At 38.5% G+C, this 20,590-nt stretch overlaps 1 protein-coding gene across 1 annotated transcript in view; it reads left to right on the top strand.

Moving 5' to 3' along the window:
* egfra (epidermal growth factor receptor a (erythroblastic leukemia viral (v-erb-b) oncogene homolog, avian)) overlaps positions 1 to 18,751 on the top strand; it is a 58,404-nt gene extending 39,653 nt beyond the window's left edge. Inside the window, exons 13-28 of the mRNA XM_073853984.1 lie at positions 330 to 462; positions 1,699 to 1,789; positions 2,019 to 2,176; positions 2,274 to 2,315; positions 2,943 to 3,087; positions 4,842 to 4,961; positions 5,201 to 5,299; positions 7,893 to 8,082; positions 9,592 to 9,743; positions 9,849 to 9,924; positions 10,529 to 10,675; positions 12,976 to 13,073; positions 13,163 to 13,327; positions 14,579 to 14,620; positions 16,362 to 16,455; positions 17,640 to 18,751. Of these exons, the coding sequence (XP_073710085.1) occupies positions 330 to 462; positions 1,699 to 1,789; positions 2,019 to 2,176; positions 2,274 to 2,315; positions 2,943 to 3,087; positions 4,842 to 4,961; positions 5,201 to 5,299; positions 7,893 to 8,082; positions 9,592 to 9,743; positions 9,849 to 9,924; positions 10,529 to 10,675; positions 12,976 to 13,073; positions 13,163 to 13,327; positions 14,579 to 14,620; positions 16,362 to 16,455; positions 17,640 to 17,986 (2,099 nt within the window). The 3' untranslated portion in view covers positions 17,987 to 18,751. The remainder of the gene's footprint in view (positions 1 to 329; positions 463 to 1,698; positions 1,790 to 2,018; positions 2,177 to 2,273; positions 2,316 to 2,942; positions 3,088 to 4,841; positions 4,962 to 5,200; positions 5,300 to 7,892; positions 8,083 to 9,591; positions 9,744 to 9,848; positions 9,925 to 10,528; positions 10,676 to 12,975; positions 13,074 to 13,162; positions 13,328 to 14,578; positions 14,621 to 16,361; positions 16,456 to 17,639) is intronic.
* The last annotated feature ends 1,839 nt before the right edge of the window (positions 18,752 to 20,590 follow it).

The following is a 20,590-nucleotide window of genomic DNA, read 5'->3' as shown; positions in this document are numbered from 1 at the left end:
TTTAATAGACCCAACTTTAATGTTCTTCATTCAATTATTTTCAAAACACGTGCTGTTCTTCTTTTGAAGTTTTCTGTGTGATAAACACATTAGAAATGGTTATTTTAAAGCTTTGCAGATGTGGCCACTATGAACAGTTTTTGTCCTATAGGACAAATTTCAGCATACAGATCTAAAATGACATGAGGGTGAACTCTGTAGTATTCTGAAGTATTCTCTGTACTGTTTTAATTTGCTTCTTTTTTCATTTTTAATTTGCTTGAGGTTAATTTAAAACAGTGTATCTGACCAGGTATGTTTGTGTTGTGTCATGTCTGAATGTGTTACAGCAAATCTAAACCGCACATGTGATAAGATGTGCACAGCTGAAGGCTGCTGGGGTCCAGGTCCCACTATGTGCTTTAACTGTAAACACTACAATCGTAAAAAACGTTGTGTGATCTCCTGCAACCTGCGTGCTAAGTGAGTGAGCCCTTCAGTTTATCCACATTTAACTAAATTCTACATGCAAGAGTCTTGTCTTTAATTCCAAACATCTACTGTATATTTTGTATTAATTTGTCCAATGACATGTTAGGTTGAAATGTTATTATACGCTGCCATTGAAAAACTTGATTTTGATTGGTCGATTGCGCCATTCTGTGGTCAATCATTTTTGCGTGATGACTGACACACGTGTTGTCCTAGACTTCCAGATTTCCTTCAAATTGAAGATGCACCTATGAATAATCAAAAAATATAAAATTACAGAAATAAATTAATCTCAAATCTACAATAATAATTTTTGAGTAAATACATTTGAGAATTATTAATTCCAGTGACAACTACTATACACTCATTTGTGCCAAAAAGGCCCTCATTTTAAATTTTGGGACTGATTATGTCAATAATTTTTTCCTAAGTGTATCTTGCATTCTGCCATTAAAGGCAGGGTGCATGACCTCTAAAAGCCAATGTTGATATTTGAAAACACCTAAACAAACACACACTACCTCAATAGAATCTGGACCTTTTTTTGATAGACCCGTCCCACACATACGCAACCCAGGCCACGATGGCCCTGTCCCAAATGGCGCACTTCATGTGGACTTTCGGTCTCGTGGCCTTAAATTGTGCATGCTCGCTTAGTCTACGAGTCCATAGGGTGTCCCATCTGTCATTTTTACGCTCTGAAGTGTGCTCATCAGCGCCCCCTTTGCACCCTTGATGCCAATGTCCGTTAGTAGACACGCCCCTTACTGCTGAATTGGCTACAAGTGTGTTTTGGTACTTCAGCCCGACTCCCTTTTTGTGTTTGTGTGAAGTGTTTTTTTAAAAATCATGCACCCCGCCATTAAGTATTTATGTAACGTAGAACAGTATTAAATAGCATAGCTGTATCCCCTTCAACAATCATAATAATATTTTTGTAAGAGCTAACATCCTTACTGCTCAATGTGAGCTGTGCTTCCATTCCAGTAAAGCATTTTTCACACAGAGATAGCGAAAAATACACGGAAAATGCGTCCAGGATTTGTCCGCTTTACAGGAGCGATCACAGAATATTTACGGGATGTTTTTGTGTTCATACAGAACCCTCTCTGCCAATTTTACGGAAATTTTCTTGGACCAATGTGCTGTGTGAATGAAGTTTAATTATTCGGTTATGTCAAGGATGATTTAGACTACATTGACTGCCATGCTTCTCTGTCTCTCCAGTGAGCCGCGAGAATATGAGGTCAATAAAACATGCATTGAGTGTGATCCTGAGTGTCTGCTCATGAATGAGACGCTGACCTGCACCGGACCTGTAAGTCTCACTGCCTACATCACTAAAATATCCTTTAGTGCCAGCATCATGCTTTGCTAGACATCAAGGGTGTTTACTGTTAATAAAAAGCTGATGGATGGACAAAGGTCTCTTAAATGAGTGTTTCATGCCTCACTAGTGTCGTAAAATATATACTATTAAAATCACACCACTTTATAAATGGGTGGAAATGTTACTTGTTGTTATTTAATTGTCATCTTTCATCCAGGGACCTGACAGTTGTACAGCGTGTGCAAACTACAAAGACGGACCGCACTGCGTACCGCGCTGCCCGCAAGGCGTACCAGGAGAGAAAGACATACTCATTTGGAAATATGCTGACAAGATGCAAGTGTGCCAGCCCTGTCATGTGAACTGCACCCAAGGGTGAGGGAGATCGTAAATGATGCTTTCAACTTAATGTAATGGAGTTGTCATTTATTGTGTGATGGACTGATGAATTTATGCATTGCTTGCTTTACAGATGTACTGGGCCTGATCTGAAAGACTGCAAAGATTTAAAAAGGTGAAAATTGAATTATTCCCATAATGCTTTGGGGGTTTAAAAAAAGAGAGCAGCTATTTTCATGCTGATAGATGCGTCTGGGTGGAACTTAACTTAACGGTCTCTGTTTGTTTAAGGGGACACTCCACATTTTTTGAAAATATGCTCATTTTGCAGCTCCCCTACAGTTAAACATTTGATATTTACCATTTAGAAATCCATTCAGCTGATCTCCGGGTCTGGCAATAAAATTTTTAGCATAGCTTAGCATAATCCATTGAATCTGATTAGACCATTAGCATCGTGCTAAAAAATAACCAAAGAGTTTTAATATTTTTCCTATTTAAAACTTGACTCTTCTGTTGTTAAATTGTGTACTAAGACAGACGGAAAATTAAAAGTTTTGATTTTCTAGGCAGATATGGCTAGGACTATAATCTCATTCTGGCGTAATAATCAAGGACTTTGCTGCTGTACCATGTCTGAAGCAGGCGCAATGATATTACGCAGCACCTGAAAAAATACTGGAGAAAATACAAAAGACATCTCTTACTTGTCTTACTCTAGCTGGAAAAACATCATGATCTGTTTAAATGAGAGATGCAGTCGATGCTTTCTCTTAACTCAGTAATGTGCATTTGTCTGTAGTTCGGGATTGTCCATGATTGCCGCCGGTGTAGTTGGAGGTCTGCTGGCTTTTGTTATCCTGGGTTTAGGAGTTGCTGTTGTTCTGCGCAGACGCCATATCAGGAGGAAGAGAACTTTACGCCGACTTTTGCAAGAAAGAGAGCTCAGACTATAAGATGTCCTACAATGCACAAATAGTCATCTTACAAGCTGCTTACTTAAATGAGCCCAATTATACCCAGAGGTAATGGACCTGTTTATATTAAAGAAAAACATCACCGTTTTTTACTGCGTTCTTACCTCAACTTAGACGAATTAATACATACCTATCTTTTTTCAATGCGTGCACTTTTAAACTTTGTACAGTGTCTCGTGAATGTGTTAGCATTTAACCTAGCCCCATTCATTCCTATGGCTCCAAACGGGAATGAATTTAGAAGCCACCAAACACTTCCATGTTTTCTCTATTTAAAGGGATAGTTCGCCCAAAAATGATATTAAACCCATGATTTACTCACCCCGAAGCTGTCTGAGATGCATATGTCCATCATTTTTCAGACGATGACATTTTCAGTTATTTTAGAAAATGTTTTAGATCTTTCAGTTAATCAAATGTGAAGTTATGGGGTCCACTACCTTCAAGTCCAAAAAATGTCCATCCATCCTTCCCAAAATAAATCAAAACGGCTCCACGATGATAAACAAAGCCTTTTTGGGTAATCCGCACAGTTTTGTTGTAGAAATATAAAAAAAAATTTATAACGAAAATAACTCACATCCGGTAACGCCGCCATCCCAGTCGCGTCCGCATTCAAGATCAGAGCTTTACGCTGCTGCTGCTGCTCTGTGCCCCCGCCCTCCGAATTTGTCATACGTCACTAAGAAAAGTGCGTACACTACGCTAATACTCTCTCCTGAATACAGAGGAGTCCAAGATGGCGGCGCCACCGGAAGGTAGTTATTTTCGTTTATAAAGTTTTAAATATGGATATTTCTACAACAGCACCGCGCAGAGTACCCTCAGAAGACCTTTATTTATCATCCTGGAGCGGTTTGGATTTATTTTGTGAAGGATTGATGCACATTTTTGGACTTAAAGGTCGTGGACCCCATAACTTCACATTTAATTAACTGAAAGATCTAAGACATTTTCTAAAATAACTGAAAATGTGTTTGTCTGAAAAACGATGGACATATGCATCTCGGACAGCTTGGGGGTGAGTAAATCATGGGTTTAATATCATTTTTGCCCGAACTATCCCTTTAAAGACTGCTACATGAGTAGTTACACGAGTAAGTATAAGTATGATGGCACAAAATAAAACTTTTGTTTGGAGCCATAGGAATGAATGGGGCTAGGCTGGTTGCTAGCCCATTCAAAAAGCACTGTAGAAACATTGGAAGTGCGCGCATTGAAAAAAAAGATAGGTATGTATTAATTAATCTAAGTTGAGGTAACTACTAAAATATTGAAAAACTGTAGTGTTTTCCTTTAACTAAATGATAACTATAAGAAAGCTGAGGTGGCACATTTATTCCACTTACTCTCCTATCTCAGCTTAATACTGTATGCAGAGAAAGCTTGAAGTAAGGCACTAAAAAAATTTTTTTAAACACAAAAGCATGCTAACATAGCAACCATGGGCATGAATTGGAGTGACTGTTTGTCTGATCAATAACCAATTAGTATTTCTGTAATTCAGTTTGCTAGTGGCACTTTACGTATTTCAGCTTTACACCAAGTTAACCATATGACATCAAGGCTGTAAAGAATGTTTACAGTTGTAGTGTCTAGTGTAAATTGTGATTGAAATCAGTCATCCTTGTGCTCCATGTCAGCCTGTGCTCATTCAAGGACAGGATGTGTGTTTAAATGCGGAGGGGTGATTTCCTGAGAAAGCTTATTTGTGTCTACAGCTCGTGGAGCCTCTGACCCCCAGTGGAGAAGCTCCTAACCAGGCCTTGCTGCGCATCCTCAAAGAGACTGAGTTTAAGAAGATCAAAGTGCTTGGGTCCGGAGCCTTCGGGACTGTGTATAAGGTGACTAACATCTCCCTAACATTGAATATGTAAATAAATAGAGGGACACAGATATGCTTGCTCTTCCTGTTTCACCTTTAGATGTAATTCTAATCTTTCTCCACACTGCATACTTAATGGGTTATGGCCGTGTTTATCTGTAGAAATATCCTAATCCTAATGTCTTTAACTTAAGCCGAGCCAACTAGTCAGTGTGATACTCTAGCAGTTGCATGACAAAAATGCATCTCTTCCTGCAGGGCTTGTGGGTTCCAGAGGGAGAGAATGTGAAGATCCCTGTTGCCATTAAGGTCTTGCGAGAGGCCACGTCTCCTAAAGCAAACAAAGAGATCTTGGACGTGAGTATTAGAATCTGAGCTGAGTCAGGATGTTGAAGTCCCATTTGACGATATTCCAGTTAAAGGGATAGTTCACCCAAAAATGAAAAACAATGTCATCAATGACTCACCCTCATGTCGTTCCAAACCCGCAAGACCTCCGCTCATCCCCGGAAACACAGTTCAAGATGCTCCAGATTTAGTCCGAGAGCTTTCCGACCCTCCATTGAAAATGCATGCACGGCACACTGTCCATGTCCAGAAATGTTATAAAAAAATCATCAAAGTAGTCCATGTGACATCAGTGGGTCAGTTAGAATTTGTTGAAGAATCGAAAATACATTTTGGTCCAAAAATAACAAAAATTACGACTTTATTCAGCATTGTCTTCTCTTCCAGGTCTGTTGTGTGAACCGCATGTACGAGACTGCAGTGATGCTCCTAATGTACGCCGTTGCTGTAACACGCTGTAAGTTTGAAAAAAAAACATGTCTGAGGATAACACGTCAGCAGCGTCGTACGTCAGCAGCATCACTGCGTACGCGCATTCGCAACAGACGCGGAAGAGAAGACAATGCTGACGCATACGACGCTGCTGACGTGTTATCCTCAGACATGTTTTTTTTTCAAACTTACAGCGTGCGTCTCCCTCAGACTGTAAATGAAGCTGGGGTGCAAAAAAAAGCTGGGGCTCACCAGATAACACGTCAGCAGCGTCGTACGTCAGCAACATCATACATCAGCAGCGTCACTGCAGTCTCATGCACGCGGTTCACAACAGACCTGAAAGAGAAGACAATGCTGAATAAAGTTGTCATTTTTGTTATTTTTGAACCAAAATGTATTTTTGATGCTTCAACAAATTCTAACTGACCCACTGATGTCACATGGACTACTTTGATGATGTTTTTATTACCTTTCTGGACGTGACCAGTATACCGTACATAGATTTTCAATGAAGGGTCAACAAGCTCTTGGACTAAATCTAAAACATCTTAAACTGTGTTCCGAAAATGGTCTTACGAGTTTGGAACAACATGAGAGTGAGTCATTAATGACATTATTTTAATTTTTGGGTGAACTATCCCTTTAATACAACAAAGATTTAAAGGGATAGTTTGCCCAAAAAGGAAAATACTGACATCACTTACTCTCAAAATTCTTTGTTCTAATGAACACTAAGGAAGATATTTTAAGGGAATGTTTGGGAATGATTACAAACATTCCTTAAAGCAACACCAAAGAGTTTTTTACCTTAAAATAAAGTTTCCAAAAAAGTTTCAGTCGTTCATCCACTCGAAACAGGGTGAACGGCACTTTCACATTCGTTTTGCAGCCCTCTATCGGCCAAAACCGCACTAAAGAAGTTTCCAACCGTCGGGTCGCGGTCCTGTAGTTCGAGTGAAAACCACAATATCTTGCTTTACGGCAGACCTACAATCCAATCAGAGCCAGCAATGCTGCAGTATTTACCACAGTGGTAATGGACAATTCCGCTTCTAACCTGTAGGGGGAGCAAAGAGCAAAAACTCTAGTGTTGCTTTAAAATTTCTTCCTTCGTGTCCATGGGAACAAGGAAATTTTAACAGCTTTGTAAAAACATGAGAGTGAGTGAATGATGACAGAATTTTCATTTTTGGGTGAACTATCCCTTTAAAAACCTGTTTTTATCATTTATAAGCCTTTAAGGTTTGTGTATGCATGAGAAATTTTATTTTCTTTGCTGTTTTTTTTTGGGTTTGCCTGAATTGTACATAAGCAGCTTGAACCGAAAAACATTTCAGTTGCTTTGAGGGTGAAGTTTGTGATATCAGCGTCGCTAGTCCCACCAAACAATGTTTTGACAGCACCACAGGCTGCTCTGTTTGAGGGGATGTCAGGTCATTTGGCTCACTCATGGTTGTCCCTGCTGATTAAACTTGGATTAAAAAAATAATTTTACATCCAAATTACACAACTTTCCAGACAAGAAGTTTCTTTAGACAAGTTAAGATAATGATGTGTGTAGTCTATACTACATACAGTACTGTTACATTTGAGTTAAACAACAATTTGTGTCCCATTGGATGTGAGTTGAAATGAAACATGCTAAACATGGTCTTGAAATTCCTGCTTCTTTTATCAGCCTAAAGGGAGAAAGGTCTTCTTCGCTGTTACAAACACAAAGCATGTTATTTCCTCTAATATTCTTTGATTGTGAGCATGTGGTCGAGCAAGGTCTGTTTCTCAAGGTCACTTAAAAGATAACTCATCTACAGTATGTAAACATGCAACATAACCAATGCAACATAAATTAGATCTGCACTATTCTGTTAATATTATTAAGCAACATCAGGGTTTAGTTAGGAATAAATGCCAGTGCTTTCTCTTTCTTTAAAAGAAGGTTGTTGGTGTTGGCAGTTTTAACTTGGCTAGAAAGAGTCCAATAGGGGTTTGATTGTTATGTTATTGCTAGGTTTTGATTTTCTTTCTGTACTTCTCCTCTGAATTCCAGCCTTTTTCAGATCTTTTTTAATGTTTGAAGCCCAGAGTTTGTTGGTTTTACATTGGTAGGGACTGTCAAATAGTTTGGCAGTGTTGCATTGATGCTTAACTTATCTGACCTCGTCTGTAGGAAGCCTATGTGATGGCCAGCGTCGAGCATCCTCACGTGTGTCGCCTGCTCGGCATCTGTCTTACCTCCACAGTCCAGCTCATCACCCAGCTGATGCCGTTCGGCTGTTTGCTGGACTACGTCAGAGAAAACAAGGACAACATCGGCTCGCAACACCTGCTCAACTGGTGTGTGCAGATTGCTAAGGGAAATGGATTGTTCTTTGTATTGTCTTGAATTGAAACGCATCCCTTATGGTAGTCAATGAATCATTTCATTCCAAACCACACAGTTCACTGATGATGAATAATGACGGTTTTATTAAATGGAAATGATTTACTTACCCTCATGTTGTTTCAGACCCGTATGCTGTTATACATTTCAGTCAGGAATTATGCATAGTCAAATTCATAATTAACCATTTGCAAAACAAGACTGGAAGGCAATAGAAGATTTTTTAATGGATTTTATGCCTATCTAGGTTAACTTAAAATAGACAGTAATAATACTTTGAGTAAATGCTTTTTTTTTGTATTTGTTTATACACTAATGTCAGATGTTCATTCAAACTATGGAGGTTCTTATTGAAGCAAAGAATCTTATTACAGAATTGTCAATTTGCTAACCAATTCTGTCACTTTTTGTCCCATAACAGTGATTTTCTTTATTTACTCCTAATGATCCATGTCATGTTTTTCCTTATCAGTGCACTTACAACTAGTAGCTATTTTAGGAAATACTCTATCACATTCAGTTTTACAAGCTTTCGAGATGTCTTGTGAACTTAAAGGGACACTTTTTTTTGAAAATATGCTCTTTTTCTAGCTCCCCTGCAGTTGAACATTTGATTTTTGCCGTTTTGGAATCAGTTCATCTGGTCTCCGGGTCTGACGGTACCACTTTTGGCATGGCTTGGCGTGGTCCATTGAGTCTGATTGGACCGTTGGCATCGCGCTAAAAAATAACCAAAGACTTTCGATATTTTTCCTATTTTAAACAACTTCTTTAGTTACATCGTGTACTAAGACCGACAGAAAATTAAAAATTGTGATTTTTTTAGGCAGATATGGGAACTATACTTTCATTCTGGCGTAATAATCAAGGACTTTGCTGCTGTAACATGGCTGCAGCAGGTGCAATGATATTACGCAGCGGCGCCTGAAAATAGTCCCCTTGGTAACTTTCAATAGCAGGGGAATATTTTCGGGCACTGCGTAATATCATTGCGCCTCCTACAGCCATGTTACGTCAGGACGTTAAGTCCTTGATTATTACGCCAGAATGAGAGTATAGTTCCTAGCCATATCTGCCAGTGATGCACGAGTCAATGTATAAACAACCCGTACCCAACCGACATTTTCAACTAACCCGCCCGTCGGTCTTTGTACACGATGTAACTACAGAAGAGTCAAGTTTTAAATAGGAAAAATATTTTGGTTATTTTTTAGCGCGATGCTTATGGTCTAATCAGATTCAATGGATTATGCTAAGCTATGCTAAAAATGTTAACGCCAGACCCGGAGATCAGCTGAATGGATTCCAAAACGGTAAAAATCAAATGTTTAACTCCAGGGGAGCTAAAAATGAGCATATTTAAAAAAAAACAGTGGAGTGTCCCTTTAATATCGAACCTGTTATTACTGAGTTTATGCTAGTGTAGCTTCAATCTTTACATTCCTTCCTCAACTCATGCCTACTAAACTCTCTCTTTATTAGGGAATGAACTATTTAGAAGAGCGGCATCTTGTGCATAGGGACCTGGCAGCCCGTAATGTTCTGGTGAAGACCCCTCAACATGTGAAGATCACTGATTTTGGCCTGGCCAAGCTGTTAAATGCAGATGAGAAGGAATATCATGCAGATGGTGGAAAGGTTCGTTGTTGTTTTCGTCTAGTATGGATCTTCATGAAGATTGGTATTACTAGATAGAATGAAGATATTTTATGTTTTAATGATTTTATGTCTATTACTCACCAGGTGCCAATTAAATGGATGGCACTTGAATCCATTCTACACAGGACATATACCCACCAGAGTGACGTCTGGAGCTTTGGTAAGTAATGTATTTTGGATTTTTGCATGTAGTACTGATTTCATTAAATTCAACAGGATATTTTACTGGAAGTTAAGTTAACTGGATTGTGAAAGTAGGTGTTAGTAATACTAGAGTGAAGCCAGGAGGTTAAACATTGTTTTCTTTGGATTAATGTGCAATAATGAATTGTGCACAATAAGACCAAAAATATGCATTTATAAAGGAAATGTGTCATTTTTGGTTTCATCATGTGGACTTTAAAGGCATAGCTCACCCAAAATTTCTGTTATCATTGCATACCCTCATGTTGTTTATGACCTGTATGAATTTTTTCTGATGAACACAAAAGAAGAAATTTTGATAAATGGCGAATAGGACACAGCTGGTGAAAACCATTGACTTCCATAGTAGGATAAACAAATACTATGGAAGTATGTGATAAATGATGATGAAGATATTTTGATAAAATAGTTGGTGGTTCTCATTGAATATACAGGCCTAAAACAACATGAGGGTGAGTAATGAGTTTTGGGTGAACTATCCCTTTAATGCCTTTTTTTTAAAGCAGAGGTTCTCCTTATTGAAAAACATGAACTTTTCATTGTCTAATACTTTACTGTAGGTGTGACAGTCTGGGAGCTGATGACTTTTGGAACAAAGCCCTATGATGGCATTCCTGCTAGTGAGATTGCAGAAGTGCTGGAGAAAGGGGAGAGACTTCCACAGCCTCCAATCTGCACCATTGATGTCTACATGATCATGGTGAAATGTAAGAATGCAAACATCTCTCAAACAAACAAACACACACAGTGTTCTTTTTCATTCCTCAATAATCACCTTCACGCATGAAACCCATTAAATTGAAGAAAAAAAACTTGAACCACACCTGTTGTTCACATTAGCACAGGCTTTGTGTCTTTTGTGCTTGCTACTGTACCATCAAATATCATGCTACTCTTTTGAGAGGTGCCTGTGGCAGTCGTAGCTCATTTGGAGGCTTAGGCAAGATAAGACATGACTAAAGTAAATATTTAATTGGTCTTATAAATGTATAGTGTGTAGAAGTTTATATTGGGTGATTTAGGGGCAGTTTCCCAGACAAGGTTTAGATTCATCTAGGACTAGGTCATAGTTAGTTTAGGACATTTAGAAAATATGCAAGATATGTCAGTGCGAGGTATTTTTAAATTGGCCAGCTCAAACATGTGTTTTAGTCTGGGACTAGGCAGTGGTGGCTCATGACTGCTCATCCGAGGGGCGCAAATTCAAAATAAGTGTTCGGAGTGTCATGTGTGTTGCTTGCGTTTTCAAAATTTGTGTTTGTTGCGTCATGTGAACAATGTGCATCACGTGTTTTGTCAAAACAAGTGCCTGCTGAACACGCGTCAAAACCGTTTATGATAAAAGAGACGCTCGTGTTCACAAAATACACGCAAGACATTCCCTTAAAACTAAACTCTGATTACGCAGATTATGTGAGTATCTGACAAATGCGAGCGTCTCTTTTATCATAAACCCCTTAGACGCATCTTCAGCAGGCACTTATTAAGAGACGCGATGCACATAGGATCTCTCGACGCGCAGAACACATATTTTAAAAAAGGAACCACACACATGACAAGCTACATAGATGTTGTCGAACTTCGCATCGAGCGCCCTCAAAAAAAGAAGCCCTGTCTGGGAAACCGTCCTTAGTGTTTTAGGCTTTGGTAATTGTAAAAGGGGTCCCGATTTTAATTCAATTGAAAATTTCTTTGGAATCATCAAAGAAGTTCTTTATCATAACCCTTAAAGGGCACCTATTATACAAATCCACTTTAACAAAGTTTTTGGACACAAATATGTATGAAAAAATCTGTTCACCCCTTCTTTTTTAATCCACAATAAACCAAAGCAGTCTCAATTTGCTGAGTTTACACCAACCGCGTTTTAAAATTATGTCTACCGTGCCTAGTTTGCCGCTTAAACAGTTTGAATGCATTCGCGCGTGTAGAGCGGAGTAGACGAGCGGAAAAAGCAACATTTGACGCACGTCAGAGGCAAAATCCGCTTCTTGTGGGAGGGGCAAGTGCTATGCTGTTGTCTGTTTGCAAGATGACTGATGTTGATTGTGCATTTATCAAAAGAGTTACCGGAGTGTATTTGGTAACCTTACTATGAGGGAAATAAACAGCGCGGGTCGATAAACGTCACGTGACTCAAAAGTGAAATGTGTATTACAACTTACCAGGTTGCCCGATGTCCTCACTGACACTCTTCCAAGCGAGGTCCTTTTTATTCCTGTCTCTATAGAAATAAGAATTTGTGTCGTATAGCTCCGGGTAACTGCTCGCGGACAATATCAAGCATTCCTTCATGTTGAATGAGTGACTCCGGGCGGGACTGCCTCCACAGCAGCAAGCAGGCTCCTGATTGGTTATCGCGGCGCGAAATTCCGCCAAAGTTCAAATTTTTCAACTTGGGCGTCAGCCGGCAATTCGCGTCAAACACAAAATGTACAAAAAGCACCATTCGCGCGTACCACACCCAACGCTCAATTCACGCCTTTGAGGCGGAAACACGTCTTCCGCGCCGTACCAAACGCCTCATCAGCGCCGCGGGACCTCAAGACGCGCGTCAACGCATCTTCACATTGACTTAACATCGAAATCACTCGCGCTTCATGCCTCTACCGCGGTTGGTGTAAACGCAGCATTAGACATGCTGTTTCAATTCTCTTAGCAATGTGATGTCACACTGCTAAAGCCCCGCCCACAGCTGCTGACTGACAGTTTACCATAGTTTTTGCGCTTAGTGAGCTGGACGCTGTCTGCTTTTTTCTGTACTTCTTTGTGAAATCAGATCTATTTTAACCATAGCATCTCTTTTGGTAAGGGAGCGAAGAGCAATAGCTTATTTGCATTTAAAGGTACACACACAAAACAGTGTGTTTTTGTCCCACCCAAATTTTGGACATGCTATAATAAATTATCTGTGGGGTATTTTGAGCACAGACACATTCTTGGCACACCTGAGACATATATTACATATTGTAAAGATGGGCATAATCTTTAATATGATTGAATTCAGGCTGGATGATCGATGCAGAAAGCAGACCTCGCTTCAGGGAGCTCATCGCAGAGTTCTCCAAAATGGCACGTGACCCCTCTCGCTATCTTGTCATTCAGGTAAGAGAAGAACAGGCTTCTTCAGCTAATGCACAGACTGTATTTTTGAAAGTCATCACTTTACATTTGATCATTGATGTTTTGCTCAGGGTGATGATAGGATGCACTTACCCAGTCCCTCTGACACGAAGTTCTACCGCAGTCAAGTGAGCGGAGATCTGGATGAAGCTCTGGATGTAGACAAGTACTTAATGCCCAGTCACAGTTTCTTCAGCAGCCCGAGCACCTCTCGCACACAGCTCCTACAATCCGTGGTAATACACTGCACTCAGAATTTTGGAAAATTGTAAAAAGAAGTATATTTGTGGTCAAATAGAAATAATTAAGCACGTTCACCTGATAATGCAATACAAACAGGAAAGTATATTGAAGCATATACAGTTTATTACAAAGAATTGAGTACTTAAGCCAATCATAGTAGATAAACAAACTGCGGGAACAGCATTTTCTCAAAGACAGGAAGTTCACATTGCAGAGGCGTATCTACCTGGCCTGATATTCTTCTTGCTCTCCTTTGCCCATTTCCTGTTCCCTCTGTCTTTCCATATCGTCCTCCTCTCCCCCACTTCCTCCCAGCTGCCTCCTGATTAATGACCGTTCCACTGTGAAATGCGAGCGCGTCTAAGTGGACTCTCCGGGCCTGAGTACGTTGAGCTTTTCCTGGCCCCCCGCCTGCCGCTAAGTGCGTGCGGGGCTCGTTCAACCTTTCAAGTCCAATTGCTTTCGCGGACGACACTTGTTGAAATGGGTTTTTGGCAGAACGAAGGCCTTGAGCTCCAACGGAGTCTTATGTAACATTGTCATTGAGGCAAAGCCATTTAAGGCTGCAGCCTCTTTGACAGATGGCAGCCTATTTAGCTTTTGTTTCTTTTTGTCTTTCCTTGTGTTTTTAGAAAGTGTTGTTTCGACGCTCTACTGGCTGGGTTTTGTTTTGGTACAGAGACCTCTGGGAAGCTTGGTTCTTTGTTCTCATAACTTGTACAAACCTGTTTTGTGCACGCAGAGTTGAATACTTTGCTTTGTGTAGTTCTGGGTTATTATCTTCACAATTGAATCAACCTGTCAATTAAACGGCAAACGTTAGTACTACATTCACTTTAAGAATCACCAGTTAGGTTTGCATGGCAGATCAGTACATGCATTTTATCAGTATATGCATTCCCTGGGAATCGGACCCGTGACCTTTGGAATTCCTAGCACCGTGATTTAACAGCTGAGTTAGAGGAACACTACAATGCAAGATCAGTTGTGACCCTGCCTGTGAAAATAAAGTAAAAAGCATTCCGTGAAAATATAACATTGATATCTTAAATACATACTGTGGCCATGTCACAGTTTGAAATCAACGTGAAATCAAACTGATGCTCCTAATCTTATAATTAGATTATGAGACCGTTTGGATTTCACAGACAGGGCCACAGTTGAGATACTGATATCTTTTAGCTGTGATCATTGATCTAAACAACACAGCTTAATAACCACATGACTAATTTGTATTGTTTCAGAGTCTCAACAGCAGCATTGGAAACTGTCAGAGCAGAAACGGGGTAAGCTACTGAGACTTCGGTTTATAAAGCTGTCACGCATCTTGCACATTAACCTACACTTTAACAAAATAGTCAACAGATTTGGAGGTTACAATATAAAGTTATATGCAGTGTTGCGGAAAGTTACATTTAAAAGTAATGCAATACAATATTAAGTTACTCCCAAAAAGTAACTAATTGCGCTACTTAGTTACTTTTCCGTTACTTTTTAGTTACTTTTGCGTTACTTTTTCTTGGCTGAGGCTTGATCTCTTTCAGGCCTTGCAGGTGTTTTTATGACTGAAAAGTTCTGCGTAAATTGCATATTTCATCACAAAAATGTCGAGCTCTGGCCTGCCGTCTCTGTTTCTGTCTCAAACTGTTCCCACACAGGCGTGTACGTATAGAGTGCAAAATGTGTCTACGTTTAGTTTAATTTGGTTCATAATTTCTTTTAATCAAATTAATGTAACTAAAAAACAAAACGTGCATTACTTTTTTTAAAAAGTAACTCAAATATTAATGTGTAAATTTAAAAAAGTAATGCGTTACTTTACTCGTTACTTCGGAAAGTATCACGTAATGCACGTTACTTGTAATGCATTACCCCCAACACTACTTATATGTAAATAAAAACGTGATTTATAACAACGCTTGTTTCAGCTGTTATTTTTAACTTTTTTTCGAGTTTTTATTTTACTTCATTCATGCCCCCGGTTTCACAGACAAGGCTTAAAGCCCCCCTAACCTAGAAAATGCACTTTTATCCGAGGGGCGCAAATTCAAAATAAGTGTTTGAGGTGTCATGTGTGTTGCTTGTGTTTTCAAAATATGTGTTTGTTGTGTCGAGTGGACCTACGTGCATCACGTGTTTTGTCAAGATAAGTGCCTGCTGCATATGCAAAACCATTTATGATAAAAGAGACGCTCATGTTCACAAAATACACGCAAGACACTCCCATAATAGTAAACTCTGATTGCGCATATCTGGCAAACGCGAGCGTCTCTTTTATCATAAACCCTTTAGACGCGTCTGCAGCGGGCACTTATTTGGACAGGACACGTGATGCACGTGGGATCACTCGACGCGCAGAACACATATTTTGAACTGACGAACCACACACATGACGGGCTACATACATGTTGTAACGAACTTCGCATCGAGCACCCTCAAAAAAACCCAAAAAAAAACAGAAGCTTTCTTTGCATTTAAAGAAACACACACCTTTTTTATTGCAACATCTTTTTTAAACAACATCTTTTTTTTATTGGAGCCGCAAATAGCCATGTTCAACATCGTATAATGAAAGACCTGTGGTGTATTTTGAGCTGAAACTTTCTGGGGATACCAGAGACTAAAACACATGTTTGAATTGTCTCACATGAAAATACTTAATAGATCTTTAAATATGCCAGTGCCATTGATTTTTCTCAAGATACACACCAGTAACATCTTTTTCTAAGGTTTGCGTATAAAATGTGTCTAAACACCTTAATTTAACTAAGGCCTAGTCCGGGCCTTAGCTATGTCATGTCTGTTAAACCAAGCCCTAGTTAGGTACATATGTACATTTTCCAGACACCTATCTGAATTTTCCAACCTATAGCAGTGCATAGATATACTGTACATTTGATCAGTTTGTATGTCCCCTGAGAGTCAAACCAATGAAATTGGCATTGTTACCATTTGAATCTGGTTTTAAGGGGACTGAAGTAGATGCAACCCAGTTTACACTTTTAGTGACACACTTTCACTTTTCAGAATGGCACTCCTGCAAGAGAGAACAGCCTGGTCCTGCGCTACATCCCAGACCCAACAGAACAGTTTCTGGAGGAAGACTTTCAGCCTGCTCCAGGTTGGTATGGTACAAGAACAGATTAGATGTTTTTTCTTTTTTTTGAGAATTAGAATTTTTCAAATGTACAAATAGAAAAATATATTATGATATGTCAAAAAATAAACAGACGGAAAGCTGAAAAACAGAGAAATTTTGTGCTGAAATGATAGCCTCTGTTGGTCAGTATTGGTACTACATTCTTGTGGTATACAATTGTGTACACTTAAAGGTATAGTTAACCCTATATGATTATTTCATGATCATTTTCCTACATATGTAGTAAACCCTCTATTATAGATTTTAAATTTTCTTCCAGCTTTTATGTATTTACAGGGTTCCCACATACATAGAATACAGGTCATTGAAAGTGCTTGAATCTATTTTATGCAAGATGTTTTTTGGGGAAAAAAAATCCAGATTTTTTCCTGTGTAGTGTAGGATAATATCATAAAAAATCTAGACTTTAAGCATTCATGCTAAACTGTTCACTTTAAACGCTTATATCTTCTGTATGCGAATGTTGATTCATACCAAAATGCTTTTTTGCATAGTTGTGTTTGACACATGAAAATGTCTCGGGTTACGTATGTAACTGTTGTTCCCTGAGAAAGGAACGAGGCGCTGCGTCTCCCTTGCCATACTTCCTGCGTACCTTTAACGCTGTCTCTGGCAATATTTCAGATTGCGATAAACTTCCTGGCTCCCGCGTCACCCTTTCTTTGGCATTAAGCCTCACCATTGGTTGAATTTAATATACAAATTTAGACGCACTTACCCTTGAAGGCATCCCCAAAGTGTCACCGCAGTGACACAGCACGAGTTCCCTCGAAAGTGAACTGTAATAATGTATCTTTAAAGGTAACACAATGTAACCTTGCTCTCACTTGAAATGTGTTCCCACATTTAGTACTTGAATTTGAGGGTATTGGACCTGGAAAGTCCTTGAAAGGTCCTTGAATTTGAAGTTAACTAAGGTGTGGGAACCCTGTATTTAACTTTACCCTATCACAATAATCTACAAGACTTAAGCTTAATTTGTTTTTGTCATATGCCATAAAGCATCACAAGATGATGACAAATTTCATTTTTGGATTAACTATTTCTTTACCTGATTCTGAACATACCCTAGGTAGGTTTTAAATAATTGCTAATTTAATAAAACAATGCTTTGTTTATTTACCTCTCTATTGTTTCGTTTTCAGAATACATGAATCAAAATGGCTCACTGATGTCTAACATGACCAACCCAATATACCAGCACCCAGGACCCCCTCGCACATTTCCGCACCCTTCATCACCGCTAGATGAAACGGAGGAAGAATATCTCAACTGCTTCAAGAGCCCCGTTCCTGCTACCGCACCCGAGTATCTTAACACCTCTCACACCCAGCTCCTCTCCTTCTTGAGCACACATGGCTTCAACCCACAAAGCAGCATGGACAACCCTGACTACCAGCAGGACTTCTGTCCTCTGGAACTTAAACCACACACCAACGGTCACCTGCCGGCAGCAGAAAACGCTGAATACATGGGGCTGGAAGTGCACTAGCACATTATGGAGAAGAGGGAGGGACTGTTAAAATGAGCCACTTTAGATAAAAGATGGAAGGACATCTATTTATAGCAGAAGCACATGCAATTAGACTGCTGAGCTGTTGAACTGTGGTTTGTCCACCATCGGGGGACAGAACGAGCTTTGGATTACCTTGGCTGTCTTTCAGATACGCTTGATTCTTTCTGAGCTAGACTTAGATGCTAATGTGGCTGCACTTGAACAAGTGTGGCCCAGGATACGACAACAGGATTGAATCCCACGTTGATGCCAGTAAAAATCCTGACACTACATACAATGGAACAAGAAGCTTGCCGAGACCTCGGATAGATCAGAAGATAACTGATTTCAGTTGTCATTATCCTTTCTCTTTACGCATACAAAATATACTTCAGTGTACTGAGCTCAAATGTGTTTGTTAAAAAAATACATTGTTTTAAAGATGCGTAAGCTGAACTCAGGGGCTTTAAAGCCTCTCTGCTGTGAATAAAAAGAAAGAAAATGATGTTGTAAAATATAAAAGATTTAACTTTCATTTTTGCTGGAAATGTTGGCTTTATGGACAGGGTCATTGTTAATATTCACAAAACTGGGACAAAATTATAAATATTTGCCCTACCACCCTGTGAAGGGTTACAGTCAGCCTTGTCTAAAAAGACCAACATATGATTGGTACATGTACAGAACTGTAATATATGGCTGACATTTACATCTAACAGATTATTTTATCCTCATAATAAAACATCTACATTGTCACTCATATATTTCATTTCTGTTTGTTGTGTTTGTAAATTTGTACATGTGTTTTTACTGTATCTACCTGTACCTCCTTTTGTAATATTAAGATGAACTTCATGCAGAACATATCAGATTACTTTATACTATAGCGACCATGATGCACAATTCAAAGTCATGTGGTTGAGTATCATAAAATCATGCCTTTATTGCTTTGATCATTCCTTTAAAAGCATTTGCTTTTGTCTTTGCAGTATACTGGCAAAGTCCTTTCTCATTACTGCTGTTAACATTCATTATTACCATAAGAAGTAAATTCAATAAAGACGGCTTTTTACAAAAGGTGACCTATAAATGTGTCTGGTGTTTTATCTCAATCTAATCATGGATGATTTAATCAAATTGTTTTAATCATTAATTTAAGCTTGAACTCAACAGATATGCAGATCACCAGTTTTTATGTTCATGAAAGAGTGTGTGCGTATAGAGAAGAATAGTGAATAGTTTTTCTAGTATGACTCATACAGAAACGGTAAAGTCATTCATGTTGTAATCGTATATTGTATAGGTGTATTGTGCACAATGGGAACATTCAGTAGGCTTACAAAATAAAAGCCAATCAAATATCCACAGTAAACATTACTTCTTATGACACCTATAAAAATTAAAATGTTATGTGACAGGAATTACTTGGTATTTAGATGGTTTGGTTGTGCTAAACATCATCCCAAGTCCTCAAATAAAGTCATTAGCCTATTTTTATTGCTTTCAATTGTTTAAAGAATTTAATAAATTCAATATGCACTTTCATTTTTAGGTAGGAATCTCAAAAAGTGGTTTGCTTTAATAAAATTTCACTTTTATAAAATATAAAAATAGAACATTTTAGTTTCCTTACACTAAAAAACAAATATTAAATTGTTTATGTAAATTTAAAACTAGGATTTACAGAACACAAAAATATCACTGCGTGAAAACGCTTCAAAATAAATAAAAATGTTATTTTATATTACACGCGTCCGATATATAAGGTAATTAATATTCATACAACGTTTGTCTTGCATCAAATTAGCTAGGCTTGCTTAGAGAACGTCAAGTTACGTAATTAATATTCATGAGCATATCGGTGCCAAATACAGCTTCAACCGCTAGATGTCAGCCTTACATCGAGTAAACCAGTTTTTTCTCCCTTTTTTATTGAATATTAATTTTGAAACATGAATGCCACATCAACATGATTTATTATTCACACAATAATTCACATGTTATCAGAAAAGAAAATAGAAGAAAAAATACAAAAATGGAGTACTTTTAAAATATCATATGTTTTCAAAGCTTTTTTGTTTTTAACTTTTTCCAAAGGTGTATTGTATTATTTGAAAATATTTATAAAATGTAACTGCTTTGGTTTACAAAGGGCCCATTTTGTTTTGTGTATATCACTTTCCTAGTACAATAAATAGCTGTATAATATATTGTTCATTACTTTTTAAATGATCTCTCTCAAAAAAAAAAAACAAAAACAAAAAACACATCAATTTCAACCACACGACCCAATTTTCTACTAATATAATTTTCCAAATCTTTCCAGAAAAGTCTTAAGTAGATACAATAATAAAACACGCAAAAACACATTTTCCTGTCCACAAAATTCACAAGCATCTGAAATATTATGCTTAAATCTCTCCAAAACATGTTTAACAGAATAAAAATGAAGAACTTTGTAAGACACCTTGTTAATTTTCACTAATTCAGTATTTTCCATGTTTTATCCCAGTATAGTAAACCAGTTTATGATCTGCGCTTTTGCTGCTGCTGACGCATAGATATTCAAATCTATGCTGCTGACGTAGTACACACTCTAGA

This window comes from Misgurnus anguillicaudatus, chromosome 2 (genome assembly GCF_027580225.2).
Source record: "Misgurnus anguillicaudatus chromosome 2, ASM2758022v2, whole genome shotgun sequence".
NCBI classification, from domain to species: domain Eukaryota; kingdom Metazoa; phylum Chordata; class Actinopteri; order Cypriniformes; family Cobitidae; genus Misgurnus; species Misgurnus anguillicaudatus.
The sequence above is the reverse complement of the archived record's forward strand: the minus strand, read 5'-3'. Positions and strand labels throughout refer to the sequence as shown.